At 46.2% G+C, this 17473-nt stretch overlaps 1 protein-coding gene across 1 annotated transcript; it reads left to right on the top strand.

The window, feature by feature from the left end:
• The first annotated feature begins 1385 nt into the window (after positions 1-1385).
• On the top strand, positions 1386-16271 carry ARF1 (ARF GTPase 1). Its single transcript, XM_054635963.2, has 5 exons — positions 1386-1544; positions 10792-10971; positions 12143-12253; positions 12868-12992; positions 14666-16271. Exons 2-5 carry the CDS (start codon positions 10824-10826, stop codon positions 14825-14827), a joined length of 546 nt encoding a protein of 181 aa, XP_054491938.1. The 5' UTR covers positions 1386-1544; positions 10792-10823; the 3' UTR covers positions 14828-16271.
• The last annotated feature ends 1202 nt before the right edge of the window (positions 16272-17473 follow it).

Raw genomic sequence — 17473 nt, forward strand, 5'->3', positions numbered from 1 at the left:
ATTCTGGGTGATTTCAGCCCTGTTGGACAGGGGATGGAGGTCTTTGAGGCACTCATTTCCTATGAGCATCAGGGGGAAATTTGGAAATAAGCAGTTTTGGTGGCTTCCTGCTGTGTTTCCAAACTTTTCCTTAACAAAGGATTTAGTATTTAGCCTGGAAGAGCACACAGCCTTGATTTATCTCAAAGTTAACCCAAAACAGAAAGGAGATAAGTCTAAATTTATTGTGCACAGTTGTTTTTACAGCAACTTCTTAAGCTTTGGAACCATATGAATTATTCTCTGTCCATGTGGATTTAAGATTCTGCTGTGCTGACCTGTTCCCTCTATGCTGTGTAAGGTAACATAAATTAATATTAGTTTAAATAATGAAAATTAATTGCTTAGGTAAAAAAAAAAAAAAAAAACTTAAAAGGAAATTTTGCCGGTTTGGGGAAACTGAGGCACAGAGAGGCTGGAGAAGCAGCCAGGGTGGGAGAGCTCAGAGAGGATCTTTGGCTGATTTGGGAATGGGGGAATGGTGTAAGGAAAGGGGGAATGGGGCAGGGAAAGGAGAATGATGAGGGGTGCAGGGAACAAGGAAAGAATGGTGCAAGGAAGTGGGAACAGCAGAGGAAAAGGAGAAAGGTGCAGGGAAAGGGGGAGTGATGAAGGGAAGGGGGAACAGTGCAGGGAAGAGGGAAGGAATGGTGCAGAGATGAAGGAACTGTGCAAGCAAAGGGGGAACGGTGCAGGGAATGGGGGAACGGTGTAGGGAAAGGGGAATGATGTCGGGAAAGGGGAATGATACAGGGAACAGGGTAGCGATGAAGGGAAAGGGAAACAGTGCAGGGAAGACGAAAAGAATGGTGCAGGGAAAAGGGAACGGTGCAGGGAAGTGAGAACAGAGCGGGAAAAGGAGAACTGTGCAGGGAAAGGGAAGGAATGGTGCAGGGAAAGGGGAATGGTGCAGGGAACCGCGAAGGGGGAAAGAACGGTGAAAGAAGCGGGAACGGTGCACGGAAAGGGGAGGGCGCTGTGCAGAGAAGGGGGAGCTGTGCAGGGAGGGCAGGCACGGCCCCGACTAATCCAACCCCATCCCATCCCAATGATCCCATCCCATTCCCGCATTCCCGCGGGATCCCGGCCCCGCTCCCGCTCCGCTCACGCGCCGCAGAGTGGGCGTGGCCATCTCACAGGCCACGCCCCCACACCGTCCAGGAGCGGCTGCTCCCGCTGTGGCCACGCCTCCTCGCTTCAGGCCACGCCCCTGTTCTCACCGAGCTGTCACTCATTCCTTAGCCACGCCCACTGCGTCTCTACGCCGCGCCCCCCGCGCTTCCCGGCCCTGCGGCAGCCCGGCTTGGCCACGCCCCCTGGGCGCAGGCCACGCCCCCCGCTCCCTCCTCGCCTCCCCGTGGTGCCTCGCGCGGGGCGGGCACTGACGTGGCCGCATCGCGCCGCCATCTTGTGCTCCAGGGCGGATCGCGGCCGGGGCGAGCGGGCTCCGAGCGGGACCCTCCGAGCGCAGCCAGACCCACGGCCCGCGCCTCCCGACGACGCCGGTGGGTTTGCCGACACCTCCTTCTTCCCTCCTTTCGAGCCTTTTTTCCCTTCTCCGGCCCCCCGCGCCGCGCCCCCGCCCGCATCCCGCGGCCTTGGCGCTAAGGCGCGGCGGGCGCTGAGGCAGCGGGGCCGGGCTGTTCTTTCCCCTTTTTTTCCTTCTCATTCCTTTTAATTCCTTCTCACTCCATCTTATCCCTACTGATTCCTTTTCCCTCAGAGAACCTCCAGGAGCGGCGCTGCCCCATCCGTCCCCCCCTGCACGTCTGTGGGGCGGAGGAGGGGGGGGTCGGGCCTTTCGCTTCCCTGCTCGTGGGTGGGATGGGGTGGGAAGGGCTGGGATAGGCAGGGCTGGGAAAGGGGAATCGCTCCAGCTCGGCAGCAGCTGCACAAGGCCCCTCTCCGCTCCCTCTAGCGATGGGATCGGACGGGATGGGTTTGTCCTCCCTTCCCCAAACTCGCTCATTCCGGCCCCTGCCCCGCCCGCGGACGGCTCCGAGCAAGGAGAGGCATTTCCTCCTTGTCCTCTTCCCCTAAAACCCTCGTGGGATGGGGGAAAGGAGCCTCGGATGAAGCTCCTGGGGCAGAGGTTGATTCTCTGTAAGCCCTTGGCTGCTGAGTTGGTGTTTTTTTTGCCGGGCAGAGGAGTTGAGCTTTATCGTGGAGCAAACAACTCTTGTTTGCCATGCATCGCCTTGGGTTCGGTGGTGTGGGAGATCAGCTTTCCTTGGCCGAGCAGCTCCCGCTGGGAGGATAAGGATATTATATTCTGGCTGAAAATACTCCATCGTGCCTCTGTGCGAGGCGAACGTGATACGTGGAGGCTGATAAAGCTCGCTGTGATGGAGTGATAGCCCGGCTCTGCCCCAGCACAGCCGGACCAAAACTCAGCCGGGCCATAAAAACTGCCCCAAATGTTGTGGTGCTTGACATTGACCTTGTGGCTCTGCCGCTCTGCTCCTGCCAAAGCAAATTCCGCAGGTTGATTACAGTCCTGGCCGGAGGTCTGGTGTTGAAATTGTCGCTTTGTCAATAACTAAAATTCCGAGTATTTATTTAATACTTTGAGCTTTGTCTTGCGAGGCTCGCAGCACCCCTTTGCAGGGTATTCCATTAACCTTATTTTCCAGGAGGAGAAACTCGAGGCAAAGTGGGTTTTTCCAAGGTCATTCAGCAATCTTTCTTGCTATTTTTGCTGCTGATTTGGAGCGCTTCTGGGGGAAAGAAAAAAAAAAGGAAGTGTGGCTGAAATGGAGGATTGCTCTTTTGCTTTTATTCATGGGGTTTATAATGGAATAAAACAGGAGTATGGATAAAGGGGTTCTCTGAAAGGCAAGTTTTTGGGGTTGGTTTGATGCCACTGATATTTCTCTGCTACAAACATGTCTGCAGTGCTGGAGGGCCCTGCTGGGCTGCTTTCCCTGTTGGAATAATTGCATTGGGTGAAAGGGTGAGCAAACTCACCTCGACTGAACCTCTGCAATTCCACAGCTTTGCCAAGTTCCTTGGTGCTTCCTTCGATGGAGCATCAGGAATTAAAACGGCCCGAACAGAGCCGCCCTCCCCTCAGAACAGCTCTGTGTTTTTTGTGATGGAAATCCTGTCAGAAGTCAAACAAACCCCTGGGTGTAAATGGTCCGAGGAGGAGCTCGGATGGGTTTCCCTGAGCGTTTCCTCGGTTGTGAAATCGCCGGAATGTGGAAGGGCCTGGCAGGAGCCGTGCCCCGAGTTCCCTGTGAGTGTTAGTCATGCTGACCGAGTGGGGGGAGGCAAAACTGCGTGTGTGGGAGTCGGGGCTGGATTCTGCTCCTGGGAATTCACCAAACTCTGCCGTGCTCCAGCTGCTTCCAGCAGGAGCTTTCTACAGATAATGATCAGCTGAGCCATGCATGCCATGAATTGGTGGAAGGAGGAAAGGCTCAAAACGCAGGATTCCAGCTGAAATGGCTGTGGTGAAATGTAAAGAACCACCTTTGCACATCCCAGAGGCTTTTCTGTCTCTTCTTTATAAAGATGGGCTTTCAAGCAAGGATTCTTGTGGATTTCAGCAGCCTTCCCAAGCATCCAGCTTGCTTTTTAGTGGATAAATTTGGTGAACGTGAGCTAACTTTATCTGAAAAGAAATAGTTCTGATTCTTTTTTTAGAATTCTCTTGGAAGTTCTGCTCCTGGAATGCTACAGAGCTTGTGCTATTCCCTTCCTTTCTTTAACTGATGAGTAAAGAAGTTCAGAATCAGCTTCCTACTACAGCAGCTGTTTTATTTCTGTGTAATTCAGCATTTTTTTCCTTTTTGCTTGCGAGTATCCGATTTTATTCCTTATTTTTAACGCACTCAAACATCAGAGGGGCTGTGGTGGAGCTTCTGCTGATGTTTCAGTTCTCATAAAACCCTCGTGTCTGGCAGCTCTTGTTCACCCACTGCTCCTCAGCACTCAGGGGCTCTGCCTTGACATTTCCCCAAACCAAAAGCCAATTTCATTGCTGCACGGAGCTCTCCTGTGAGTTCTTGCCATTTCTACTAGGAGTGTCAATGTTGACTTAGTGCCCAGTTCCCAGGAATGAATAACAGGATATTGGGCTTAAAATTGGAGATTTTGAGCTCAGGAACAATTCAGCCTCAAAACCAAAAAAAAAAACCCAAAAACCCACCCCAACTGTGCACTGCTTATCTGAAAAGAAATTCTCTGTACCCACCAGTTCTCACATACCAGTGTACCCAGTGCTGAACTGGTGAGCAGAAAGCCATAAGCCATTCTTGGGGTTCACATCTTCATTTTTTGGCATCATAATATTTCCTGAGCAGGGAGGGCTTGGATGCAGCTCCCTCTGTGCTCTTCACCTGTCAGCCTTCCCTTTAAATAAGGTATTTTCCAGCCCAGATATTTTATTTTGCTTTTATTCATCAGGTTTATAATGGAATAAAATAGGAGTACAGCCTTATGGATAAAGGGGTTCTCTGAAAGGAAAGTTTTTGGGATTGGTTTGATGGTACTGAGTTTGTCTGGAGGGCCCTGCTGGGCTGCTTTCCCTGTTGGAATAATTGCATTGGGTGAAAGGGTGAGCAAACTCACTCACCTGTGTCTCTGGCTTGGTTTGTGTGCTCTCAGGTGTATAAATCTTTAAATAGCTGGAAGCTTTCTTGTGAAACAGCAGCAGTTTGCTTTCCCTGCTTGAAGGTGAGAATTCAGGGAATAATTCTGATTTGGGGTTTGAGTATCAAGTCAGGCAACCCCCTCTGATCCTGACTCTTTTTATTCTGGCTGTTGTTTTAGGAGTGACTTGTTCTCATGTTTGAGAAATAGGGATGCCCCCAAAGGAAACTTTCCCCCCGTGTCCTTGTTTTGATCTTGTAAGTGAAATGATTATTTTGTGTTTTCTGCCCCTCCAAGCCCAGTGCTCTCAGGAGAATATTCCAGCATGTGGGAATGTCCTGGCTGGGTAAGGTGTGTAGAGAGGGGGGTGTTCAGCCTCCTTGGTTAAACAAAGCTGCTGGACAAGGAGATTTCCCCTCACCTGGAGTCCCACCTGTGCTTGCCTTGTCCTCCATCTGCCTTGGACATGTGCAGTGCTTTTGGAGCCCTCTTTAGTTTGCAAGCCTTTGCTGGCCAAATCCAGCAGTTCTGTACCTTTAGCTTGCATTTCACTGCTTTTTCCCTCAAATAACCTGATTAGGATCCTTCAGGACCTTTTCCATGCCAAGCTTGGCAGAAGCAGCCCCAGTGTGAACTGGGAGGAAATGGTGCCAGTGGTCAGTGTCAGTCTCCACAATTAACACTCCTCTGGTTTGAATTATTAAAATTATCAATCAAGGAGTGAGGAGTGATATTAATGAAGAGCTCTGGGAAGATGTTGTTGCCATGGCCCTTATGACAGAGCTGTTTGTGCAGGATAATGAATCACCTGTGAACAAAGGGCCAGGCCTGCCTGTTGGCTGCTCTCACATGTTCCACGTAATCCATCCCTCCTGCTCCTGGTATGGCCCAAAGAGCTCAAATCAAATTGATCTCAGCTGAATTGCAGTGTGGAGGCCCCAGAGTGAAAGGGTTTGACTTGATAATTTCATCTCTCAGCTTAGCAGATGTGGAAGGGCAGTAAACAGTTCCTAAAAATAGTTGAATGGAGCTGTACTGGAATAGTATTGGGCCACCCTGGCTATATATAAAGAGGTCTTTCCAAAATTTGCTGTAACAGAACACTTGAATCTGTAAAGAAATGATTTCAAGTTCAAGAGAACACATCAGTACTGTTCCCTGCTGAGTGGGGGTGTGAAACACTGGGGCTGTGGATTAATCCTGAATTTTAGCAGTGTTCTATTCTTGTTGGATCTATTCTCACATTCTCCTTTAAATCACACTTTATACTGTTAATAACAAGCTGTGGAGTGAGATTTGCACTTGAAATTATTTGCCAGTTGTTCTTGCGTGTTACACCAGTAACAGCTGTTGGAGTTGCATGGGTTTTTTAAAAAATGCATTCTCACCTCTTATTTGCACATTGCTTTGGTGATTTCTTGTGTGACTATTTTGCTTCTCTTGATAATTTAATTTAAAACATTCTAGAATGTTATAAATGAGAAAGAATGATCCAGGCCAACTAGTGACAACTGGCTGAATTTCAAATCAATATTTCTGGTAAATAACAAATTGATCCATTTTTATTCCCTGTGACTGATAGAACCAGGATGTTAATACCTGGTTAGGAATTATGGATTTGGGGCTTTTCTAATTGTTTTAGACATGGAGCTAAAGCTTAGGCCAATGCAAGGAGATTCTTCTTTAAATTGAGATGGAATTTTTGTTCCATTGCCTTTTTAAACAGGCCAGTTTTAGTTGCCAAGGTGCAGGAAGGAGCTTTTAGGTCAACCTGCAGCTGCTGGGGGTTTTACCCGTGTTTAATATTTTGTCTGATTGAAGCTGTGGAGAGCTCAGTGTGCCATTGGTGTTTCTATCTCCTTGAAAATGGCATTTCAACAGGATGGGAACAGCAAATATAATATCCCAGAGACAGCAAATGCCCTCTGTGCCTCTGTCCCAGCTGCTGGGCAGGGGAGGAACAGGGACTTGAACTTTCCTTGAGTGATCTTGTCAGAACCATCAAATCCTAGAATGGTTTGGGTTGGAGAGGACCTTGAAACTCTGCTGGTTCCACCCCCCTGCAGTGTTCATGGCTGCTGGGATTTTCACATTGCCAAAATGCTGGGCCCAGCCTGCTTGATTTTAACACTTGCAGAGTTTGGAGCCTTATTTATTCACTGTGGGAGCCTCGTGTGGTGAGTGCTGTGTCTAGAAGTGAAATAAATGAATTTTATACTGCAGTGTAGTTTGACTCAATAATGGCATCCTCTCATTTTGTCTCTGCTGTGTTGAAAGAAATGATGTGAACTGAAATGAAACACAATTCCTGTCTCAGGGAAGTTTAATCTCTGTGGGGCCAATAAGGACTTTTGCAGGGGTGTAGAGCTGAGGTTCTGTGGGAATTCCAAGGTGTGTTTTGCTCTCTTTGGTCATACACACGTGGGGTTGTTGGCCAAGCTCAGCCAAGGAGTTTGGAGGTCAAGCAGCAGATTGGACATCTCATGATACCAGCTTGAATGAAATGACATTTAAATGCATTTAAATCCAAAACTCTGCAGCATGATGAAGTGTTTAGTGCTCTTTGGCCTTGAGATATTCCTCAGAGCTCTTATTCCAACCACCTCCAATTAATAAAAGCAGATTCTGCTCCTTCCTCATGGGCCATATCACTTTAACAACCACGGGCTGCTGCTGTTGCAGACACTCATTCATTTTTAACTCCTCTCTGCAAAAGGCTGCCAGTAAAGGCTGCTTGTAAAGGCTGCCCGTTCTCCTGAGGGCTCCTCTCAATGTATCACTTACTAGAAAACAGGCAGCTGAAAATACTTTGGTTTCATGAAACGAAACTGCATCTTCCCCGCTGAACGTCAGCGCTGCTGTTTACCGAGGGCACGTTGTGCCTTGGCCGAACCTGCCTGACGGGTTTCTAGCGCTGCTCAGGTGGAGTGCAGTGTGTTAAAGTGTTGTAGGACTGCCTGGGCAGGGACAGACAGACGGACACTTCAGTGCTGGGGTGCTGAGCTGCCGTTTCCAGAAGCTGGAGTTGTGCTGAGGGGAGAAAAAGAAACTCATGCAGCTCTGTGAAAATACTCTCTGCTGTTTATTCAAATCGCTCCCTTTCATACTCAAATCTTCCCACTTAGCCTGATGGATCCCTCTTTTGAAGATGTACTCGAGCACTACAAGCAGCTCACAAGCCTCAGTCTTTCATGTTTTCAGGAATTTTATCCGACTTGGGCTCCCAAAACGATCCGTGTAGCAATTACTGACAACTTTCGGGTGGAGAGAAGGAGGAAGTTAAATTCAGTAAGGAATGCTGGTCAGATATTGGTGAGACAAATGGTGATAATGCCTGAAAGGTAACAGGATTTTTTTTTGCTTAAAATAGGAGGAAATGGAAGGCTTTTCTCGTGGTGCAGGTAATGGGCTGGGATGGGAATGAAAGCTGAGTCCGGGGAGCAGAGGGAGCAGTCCCGTGATCCCTCAGCTGAGCTGCATTAACCCAGGCAGCTCCTGTGGCACTGCAGGGTGAGGAGGGTGCAGTGCAAACCATGGAGTGTGAGTTCCTTCCTGTGGGAAGAGGTGAACCAGAGGAATTTCTGCCCCATCCAACTAAACCCTCCTGGGAACCAAAACAGTTGGTGGGAGCTCTGCAGATGGATTTCTCCTGGTTTTTTCTTCTTTTAGACAGCAAGGATTCAGCTACTTTTTAGTCAACTTGTAAACATGCTTTTTCTTGCAGGAGTGGGCTGTAAACTATACTGTGCTGCCTATAAAAATAAATGTGACTTTTTTGTAATGCCACCTACCCTGAAGTACCAAATAAAGTTACAGACTCGGTTTGGATAGGAGGGATGTGGAAGAGAACAAGAGGGCAAATGGAAACCAAGTGCTTAAATGGATCTTAACTTCTTAAATCTTCACAAAAAGTAAAAATAGGGAGGATGGTGGTATAGAAGCAGCTTCAATGGCAAAGGGCAGGCTTGACCTGGAAATAGCTGCCAGGAAAACAAGGATCTAACAGGATTCACTGCTGCTAGTGCCAAGTACCAGCAACTTGTTCAGCCTGGCCTTGTGCAGTGTGTGGAAAGCTGTCCTGGATGTAAATGATAGGATTTTGCTCTTTTTACTAATTCCTGTGATCAGTCCAAGCACCTGATAAGCCATTATGCTTTTAAACGTGTGCAAAGCAAAGAAAGGCATTCTTTGTGCAGGCTTCTGAGGTTCTCTTGCTGGGAAAGTTCTTGCAGTCAGCTTCTGTGAGCTCTCTAAAAGGTCACAGTTCAGGCCTGGCTGCTGCTTTCCAGATGAAGCAGGAGATAGAGGTGGCATGAGCAGCCAGACAAAGGGGAAGCTTTACAGCCTCCCTGCCCTCCAGGCCACTGGGAGCTGTGCTGTGGGCTGGGATGGGAGATTTCCTGCTGTGGACAAATGGAGACTGCAGCAAAACTGTTTTCTCTGCTTCCTAATTAACCTTCCTGTTTATATAGCCTTCATATATTCCAGTGGGGGTGGAATATCCATGGTCGTGTTGCAGAAATACAAAAGGAAATGGTGGAATAACAGAAGTTTGAAAGCTCCCCTTTGGTTTTAATCCCCAGTCTGGTTTGTAGAGGAGTTGAGTTTTAAAGCTTCAGGCAGATAAAATAAACAAATCTTGGACTCAGTTGCTTCAGAGAGTTGGTGTGTGGGGATTGACGTCCTGCTGGAGCCCTGGAGTGGACTCTGAACTTCCCTGTGCAGCTGGGAGTGCTCAGACACGTGCCTTGGTTCATGTTCCAGAGTTTAACTTTTGGGGTAAAACTTGTACCCAGCAAAGCTCCTGAGGAGGACAGAACTGCTGAGGCCTTTCCCAGTGCAGAGTGAGGCAGCCAGGCTTTCAGGCATGGCCAGGACATCACTGGACAGAGTGGGAAAAGGCTTTTGTGCTGTGCTGTGCTTGTCAGTCCAAATCTTGCTTTAGAGTAGATAGAATCTAGCTGTTCTTAAATAGATATTCTGTAAAGATAAATAGAATAGATATTCTATAAGGATAAATAAATAGATATTCTGTATAGATACTCTGTTCTCTTTCTAGGGAGAGTTTTGCTTTATCATGAAATACAGAATATTTCCAGAGATGATTCAAGCTTCATGTTATGCTTTAAATTTGGTTTTGTTTACAGGAAACTCATGCTTTGAATCTATTGGCTGTTGGTGCATCTGGTCTGAAACTTGAATTTTCACTTGGGTTCTGTCTTTTCTTAAACTGACACCTGCAAGCTTCTCCAGGCAGCATCAGGAGGGTGTGGATTGTCCCTGGAAGGTGTCTGGGAGCTCCCAGGCCCAGCAATGGTTCTGCTGGGATTTCAGTCCTGCTGTAAACTGTGCAGGAGTGGGTTTGGAAAGGGGGGATTCCTGATGGGATGGGTGAGGTCCCAAGGGCACAGGGGGTGGCTGAGGCTGGAGTGCAGAGCAGCTCCTGCAGCTCCCACACAGGAAGCTCCTGCTGACATGGATCCCTTCAATCACAGGCAGGAGAGGGAAGTGCTCATCTCTGAACGTGCTCCTCTCACGTGGCTGCTCATTCTCCACAGTTAACTTGATTAAATGTGCGTTTGTTTCCTACAGAAGGTCTCCCTCCACTGTTAATGAAAGTTACTGCTCTGTGTTCATGTGCTCTTCACAGACCACTTCCTCAGGGATGGAGAGGAAGGAAACTCTTCTGAGTAGGAGAAAATCCAAGCTGCATTCAGTTTCCTTCCCAAAAGAAGGAGCAGCTATTGCTGTGCTAAGCAAAAATTTGTGATCTGCAGGTCAATTGGGAAAAGTTTGTTTAATGGGGCCACTTTTCTGCAGATAAACTATCCCATAACAGTGGGGAGCAAAGTACCTGAAGTGGTCAGCTGCATGAATTTTGCAAGCAGAAGTTTGAGAACAGCAATTAATGCTAAAATCTCTGAAAGAATATTTGAAGCACTTCAAGCTGAGTCATTTCAAGAGCACTGAGTTTTGGCACATCTGTTCATCTTTGTGTTGCTTCAGTGTGGGGAAAATGTTCAGTAGTGCCTGGTGTGTCTATAAATGACTCACATTATCTCTTACTTTGGGTTTTTTGTGGGTTTTTTTATGTCATGGTCAGGACACAACTGTTGGTAACTCATCAGTGATACTCTGATCTTTTTCTTCCTCCAGACTTCACTGGCCAGTGAGAACATATCTGAACCATGGGAAATATTTTTGCTAACCTCTTCAAAGGCCTTTTTGGCAAAAAAGAAATGCGCATTCTAATGGTTGGCCTGGATGCTGCAGGAAAGACAACTATTTTATACAAACTTAAACTTGGTGAAATAGTAACTACTATTCCTACTATAGGTAAGAGTTTGTGTTTCTAGAACTGATGGCTTGGAGATCTGGGTCTCAGCTGGTTTAAGTGACTTGTCTGCCAGAGCAAACACTTGTTAGAGCTGTGGTGGGTGGGAAGGTGGCACAGCCAAATAAATATTCTGCCATGGGGGGAGATTGGGACCCTTCTCACTCCCCTCCCTCTCTCAGTCACTTGTGGAATGAGCCTTTGTGGGCCACAGAAAGGCAATTTGTGTCCCAGTTTGGGGCATCATGGCAGTCAGACTGAGCAGCAGAGGACTTCACCTTTTCTTTGTTCTCTTTTGATTGGAAGGTATTGAGATTTCTTAAAACCCAGGGCAGGTTGAGGAGTTTTTTTGTTTGGTTGCGGGGGAGTTTGTTTCTTTGGGGTTTGTATTTTTTGTTTCTTTGGGGTTTGGTTTTTTTTGTTCCTTTGGGCTTTATATTTTTTGGTTCCTTTGGGCTTTATATTTTTTGGTTCCTTTGGGCTTTATATTTTTTGGCTCCTTTGGGCTTTATATTTTTTGGTTCTTTGGGGTTTATATTTTTTTTTGCTCCTTTGGGGTTTATATTTTTTGGTTCCTTTGGGCTTTATATTTTTTGGTTCTTTGGGGTTTATATTTTTTTGGCTCCTTTGGGCTTTATATTTTTTGACTCCTTTGGGGTTTATATTTTTTTGGCTCCTTTGGGGTTTGTATTTTTTGACTCCTTTGGGGTTTATATTTTTTTGGCTCCTTTGGGGTTTGTATTTTTTGGTTCCCTTGGGCTTTATATTTTTTGGTTCCTTTGGGGTTTATATTTTTTGGTTCCTTTGGGGTTTGATTTTTGGTTGGGGTTTTGTTGTTTATTTGGGGAGTTTATTTCTTTGGGGTTTTTTGGTTTTTTTTTGGAGTTGTGTTTTTTGTTTGTTTGGGGTTTTTTTGTTGTTGTTAGGGTTTTTTTTAAGGCAACACAGTTTGTTTTTTGTAGCTGCTCAAATAGCAATTAGATTTGTTCATTAGGGTGATGGTGGGAGCAGGACAAGCTGGTTTTGCTTCCAGAGCTTCAGCACAGGATTCTGCTGGTTTAAAGCAGTTCCAGTTTTAAGTGAACTTTTTCAAATGATCACAGTCTGAGAGTGTGACCTGCTAATTACAACAGCTGTGTTGAGGTGAGATTTGTGCCACCCTCTCTTGTTCAGGTTTCAATGTGGAAACAGTAGAATACAAGAACATCAGCTTCACAGTGTGGGACGTGGGTGGTCAGGACAAGATCAGACCCCTGTGGCGCCACTACTTCCAGAACACACAAGGTGAGCCCACACTCCTCATTCCCAGCTCTCCAGAGTCTGAAAGAACTTCTTGGCTGTCTTCACTGAGTCAGTTTGTGGAGGGGAGAGGAAATATTTGTTATTATAAAAGGTGTGTTTGTGTGCTGCTCACTGCAGGTTCAAAGAGGGATGGGGAGAATTCCACAGACCAGTCTTCCTTGTCCTTCTGACTCAGAGCAGCTCAGGAGTTTGTTTTTTCTTCTGTCAGCAGCACAGCTCTGCCCTCACTTCAAAGCAGAGTCTTTACTTAAAGCTCTGCAGCCCCATGAGCTGGGAGTTTGTCACTTCTGTCACTCCTGGGCCTTTTCCATGTGTGTGTCTTTGAGTCCTGTCACAGCATTTCAGGGGCTGCTGCTCCTGGAAAATGCCAAGTGGTTCTGTAGAAAGAATACCCAAGTTGCAAAAACAAATGCAAACCAACACCAGTTTTCACCAACTTTCAGCAAGACCAGACTTTCTCACAGACATGAGACTTCAAATTTTTGTTTATTTTTGTTTGCTTATTTCCAGGTCTGATTTTTGTTTATGTTTATTTTTGTTTGCTTATTTCTAGGTCTGATTTTTGTTTATGTTTATTTTTGTTTGCTTATTTCTAGGTCTGATTTTTGTGGTTGACAGCAATGACAGAGAACGTGTGAACGAGGCCAGAGAAGAGCTTATGAGAATGTTGGCAGAAGATGAGCTCAGAGATGCTGTTTTATTAGTGTTTGCTAACAAACAGGTATGCCCAAGAAAGGTGTCTGTCTGTCTGTCTGTCTAAACCCTTGAAAACTTCCACCACCCTTGTGAGTGCCAGATCTTGACCTTGGTTTTCATATTTTCAGAGTAAATGGCTATTTAGGTATGTTGAAGGGAGAAAAAAAATTGATTTAAATTCTCATTTGAAAGGAACATCCTTCTAAACAGTCTTGGCTAAAAGATTTTCAGTTTTAGTGAAAATCAGTTTGATTTTTAAGGTTGACATAGCTCAATTACAGCACCTGCCCAGACTTCCTGCAGAGAGGAATGCTGGATGCCAGAGCCTCCCTGAATTCCTCATTTAGGCTGTTTGAGGGTGGAAACACTGGAGTTTTGATGTGTTTGTGCTGATCTGTGAGCTGGCCTCTGCCAGGCCTCAGAGTTGTGCTTTTATTGCTTGTGGAGGCCTTGGCAGCTTAGCCCCAAATGTGAAGGGGCTGAAATGTGACCAGGAAATGTGAAGAGGGAAGAACATCCTGCTCCACTGATTGCACAGCCCCAGCTGGGGAGGGTGGAGGTGCCACAGGAGCAGGAAAGGTGGCCTCTAAAGAAGCTGTGCTCAGCAGAGTAGGACTGGGTGCTAAAATACCTGCAGTCACAGAAAGGATACTCCTGAGTGGAAACAGGAGTTGATTTTACAAACTGGGACTTGTAATTCACTTGCAGCAACATACAGATAATATATTAGAATTTGAGGTGGGTTTTCCAAAGTTTTAGTTCCTTACAAGACCTTGGATGAACAGTCAGGTGTCAGCAGTCATTTGCCTTGCAAGTGTTTTTGAGAATCCTAAGGTCCTTCTCACAGAATTGTCATTATGCTTCAATAATTTTGAAATGTGGACTTGGAAATGTGAGCAGTGTCAGCACTGGGGGAATGGCTGGATAATACTCAAATATTCCATAATGTGGATTTAGATTGGGTTGCTAAACCTTTGAGGCTTTTTGTCAGTGTTGGGGAAATAGCTTGAATATCACAGTAATCCACTGGGGTCTTCTGAAAGAGAAGTTTTGAGAGCTCTTAACTTTAAAGCTGGTGATGGAGGAGTGGGGAGTGACTGTTGTTGCTTCCCTCATATTCAAATATTCCATAATGTTGATTTAGATTGGGTTGCTGAACCTTTGAGGCTTTTGTCAGTGTTGGGGAAATAGCTTGAATATCACAGTAATCCACTGGGGTTTTCTGAAAGAGAAGTTCTGAGAGCTCTTTTATGACTTTAAAGCTGGTGATGGAGGAGTGGGGAATTGTGAGGGTATTCCCAGGGATCTCGGGTTGAGGGAGGAGATGAGGATCTGACTCCATGTTTCAGAAGGCTGATTTATTATTTTATGATATATATTATATTAAAACTATACTAAAAGAACAGAAGAAAGGATTTCATCAGAAGGCTGGCTAAGAATAGAAAAGGAAGGAATGATAACAAAGGTTTGTGGCTCAGACTCTCTGTCCGAGCCAGCTGGGCTGTGATTGGCCATGAATTAGAAACAACCCCATGAGCCCAATCCCAGGTGCCCCTGTTGCATTCCACAGCAGCAGATAACCATTGGTTACATTTTGTTCCTGAGGCCTCTCAGTTTCTCAGGAGAAAAGAATCCTAAGGGGAGGATTTTCCAGAAAAGGTGTGTGTGACAGGGAATGACTGTTGTTGCTTCCCCCAGGACCTGCCGAACGCCATGAATGCAGCAGAAATCACAGACAAACTCGGACTGCATTCTCTTCGTCACAGGAACTGGTACATCCAGGCCACCTGTGCCACTAGTGGAGACGGTCTCTATGAAGGACTGGACTGGTTGTCCAATCAGCTCAGAAACCAGAAATGAAACCATAAACCTTCCTCTTCCCTCTTTTTCCACCCTCCCTCTTATCTCCTCCTACTCGCCCTTCGCTTTACTCTAATGTGGCAAACTGTGCTACTTTGTGGTATTGAGTGCCGGAAGCTGTTTTCATTTCTTTTTTGTCACAGTATATATTGCATCATGCTGTAAATGTGGCAAATACAAGCCTGAAAACAGTTAGGTTTCTTATTTAATGTAAATAGTTTTTGTTTCCAATGAGGCAGTTTCTGGTACTCCTATGCAATATTACTCAGCTTTTTTATTGTAAAGAATCGAGTCACTGTTTAGTACCTGGAAGGGAATTCAGTGGGTTAATAACGTAAGGGTTGCCAGTGGTCCTTGTGCAGTAGAGCTGGATTCCATCTTGGTTGGGTTGTGAGATCTGTGAGATCCATTTTGGTGGTTGGTTTTTAACCTGAATTCTGTATTTTTTTAAATAGACAAGGAAAAGTAAAAACACTTAAAACACACAAACGTTTGACATCGCTTCTGCTGCTCCAGCTCTAACGTGGTGACTCTTGATTCTTTTGAAAGGGTGAAGCAATGACTGACACCCAATTAGCTTCATCTGCTTAATGACCAGATCATAAGTAGTAGATCTCTGGCTCTTTCTGTAGCTCGTAGTCTGTGCTCATCTTCGTTCACAACCGTTCAAGGATTTGCTGGGCCTGGTTTAGATGAGCTTTGCAGACTCATGCTAAACATCTGACTTTTGGTTCAGGTGAGATTTCTCGTTTCCATTGAACTTGAATCATTTCCAGAAGTCGACATTTTTAGCCTGTCATATTTGTCAAAAAGTGTTTTGTACTTTTCTTGTGCTTAAACCACTCCAGAAGGCAAAACCTTTCCACAGGAAGCACAGCCTGTCCTAGTCCTAAGCTCTATAGGCAGAAAGTACTGTACTTAACGTAAGAATTGCCATGAAAAACACCAAACATCTATGTATAGTGTCTAGGGAAAAAAACAAAACAAAAAGCATGAGAGTTTGGAGAGTCATTCCACTCTGCAAGTATTCAATCCCATTTTGGAACAATCCCATATCTGTATATGTGTGAAAACCCTTGGCATCCCTCATACTGCAAGGTTCAGATTTGCCATCAGAAAAATAAAAAAAAGACCTCTTTACTTTTCTTTTGTATTTTGATAAACACTGAAGAAGCTGGAGCTGTTAAACTTTAACTCGAGGAACTATCAGAACTGGTTTATTTAGTGTTGTGGAAACCTTTATTGCTTTCAATACACAACTAGTAATCAACTGTTTTGTATACTTGTTTTCAGTTTTCATTTCGACAAACAAGCACTGTAATTAAAGCTATTAGAATAAAATCTCTTAACTATTTCATGTTTTTTATGCCTTGCTGTTCATTCGATCATCTTGGCAGAATCATAATTAAATACTTGTTGAATAAAAAGTTTCATGAAACTTGCACTGGTATCGTGTTGGTTTGTATCACCTTTGTGCAGGGGATCCAAATCCAGGCAGCTTTTTGCCACATCATGATTTGCATGGAAATTTGAGGAGATCTCCTGTGTTTTCCAAGAAATGAATCATTCCTGGTTGGAACCCTGCAGGTGAAATGGTGGGTGGGGTTTGTTGGGTTCTGCTGGAGTCACTTTGTTGCCTCTGGGGCAGCACAGCTTGAGCTTCTTGAGCAGCCCCATCGGTTCCCCCAACAGGTTGTTCCTCCTGCTGGTCCCAGTTAATTACACCATCTGTGAATTAGCAGTTTTGTGGGGGGAAAAATAGGAATTCCACCTTCCTAAGTGCTTTGTTTTGCGTTTTCCCTTTCTGCAGTTCCCTCTGGATGATCCTCATGCCTTCCCTGTCAGCTGCAGCTTCTCCTCTCCCCAGTGCTCAGGCTGCCTGCCAGCTCCTGGCTGCTTTCCTGGCTGCAGCTGCAGCAGCTCCCCCAGAGCACTGGAAAGCTGCAGGATCAAAGGTCTGTCCTGCAGGTTAGAGAGCAAATTCCCTGGGGGTAACCTGGCACTGGAGTACAGAGTAAATAGCACTGGGCAAACTGGGATCACAAACCTCCTGCAAGTCAGGAATCCACCTTGGAATTTCCAGCTGTGAATCAGGATATTTGCATCCCTAATAGAGCAGGACAGCTCTTTATTCCTGTTCTGGGAGGGAATTGAACTTGAAGGGCCAGCTGGATTAGGATGCTGCTGCTCTGGTGTGGAAAACGGGGAATGTGGTGATGTTATCTGAGCTGTGCCCTCTGCTCTGGGCAGCACAGGCTTTGCAGTCCTGTGTGTCTCAAACTGATCTTGGTTTGAGTGTGAGACAGGAGCAGGGCAGAGCAGGGGAAAGCCCAGGAGAGCTGAACTGAGCTGGGCCAGCAGTGCTTGGGCACACCAGGACCCTGTCCCTGTGCTGAGGGGCTGTGGGTGCACATCCCCCTGCCACCCATCCAGCCCAAAGCCTGGCAGTGAAGGTGGCATGTGGGAGCCCATGGAAGAGCAGAACTCTGGGCTTTGTGGGTTTTTTGCTCTGCTGTTCCACAGTGGGATGTTCCCTGCAGGCTCCAAGCACAGTTTGGATCCCAAGATCCCATGAAGGTGACCCCAAGCTCAGCCTGGTGAGCACCAGCAGGGCCAGATCTCCTGGCCAGGGAGTGCAGGAGCTCA

This window comes from Agelaius phoeniceus, chromosome 1 (genome assembly GCF_051311805.1).
Source record: "Agelaius phoeniceus isolate bAgePho1 chromosome 1, bAgePho1.hap1, whole genome shotgun sequence".
Taxonomy (NCBI): Eukaryota; Metazoa; Chordata; class Aves; order Passeriformes; family Icteridae; genus Agelaius; species Agelaius phoeniceus.

Bases quoted from the DNA above. Each gene is read 5' to 3' on its own strand.
- ARF1 (XM_054635963.2), top strand. From the start codon at position 10,824: ATGGGAAATATTTTTGCTAACCTCTTCAAAGGCCTTTTTGGCAAAAAA. The intron at 12,254-12,867 runs GTGAGCCCACAC...GCTTATTTCTAG, and splicing joins CTACTTCCAGAACACACAAG to GTCTGATTTTTGTGGTTGAC. The intron at 12,993-14,665 runs GTATGCCCAAGA...TGCTTCCCCCAG, and splicing joins TAGTGTTTGCTAACAAACAG to GACCTGCCGAACGCCATGAA.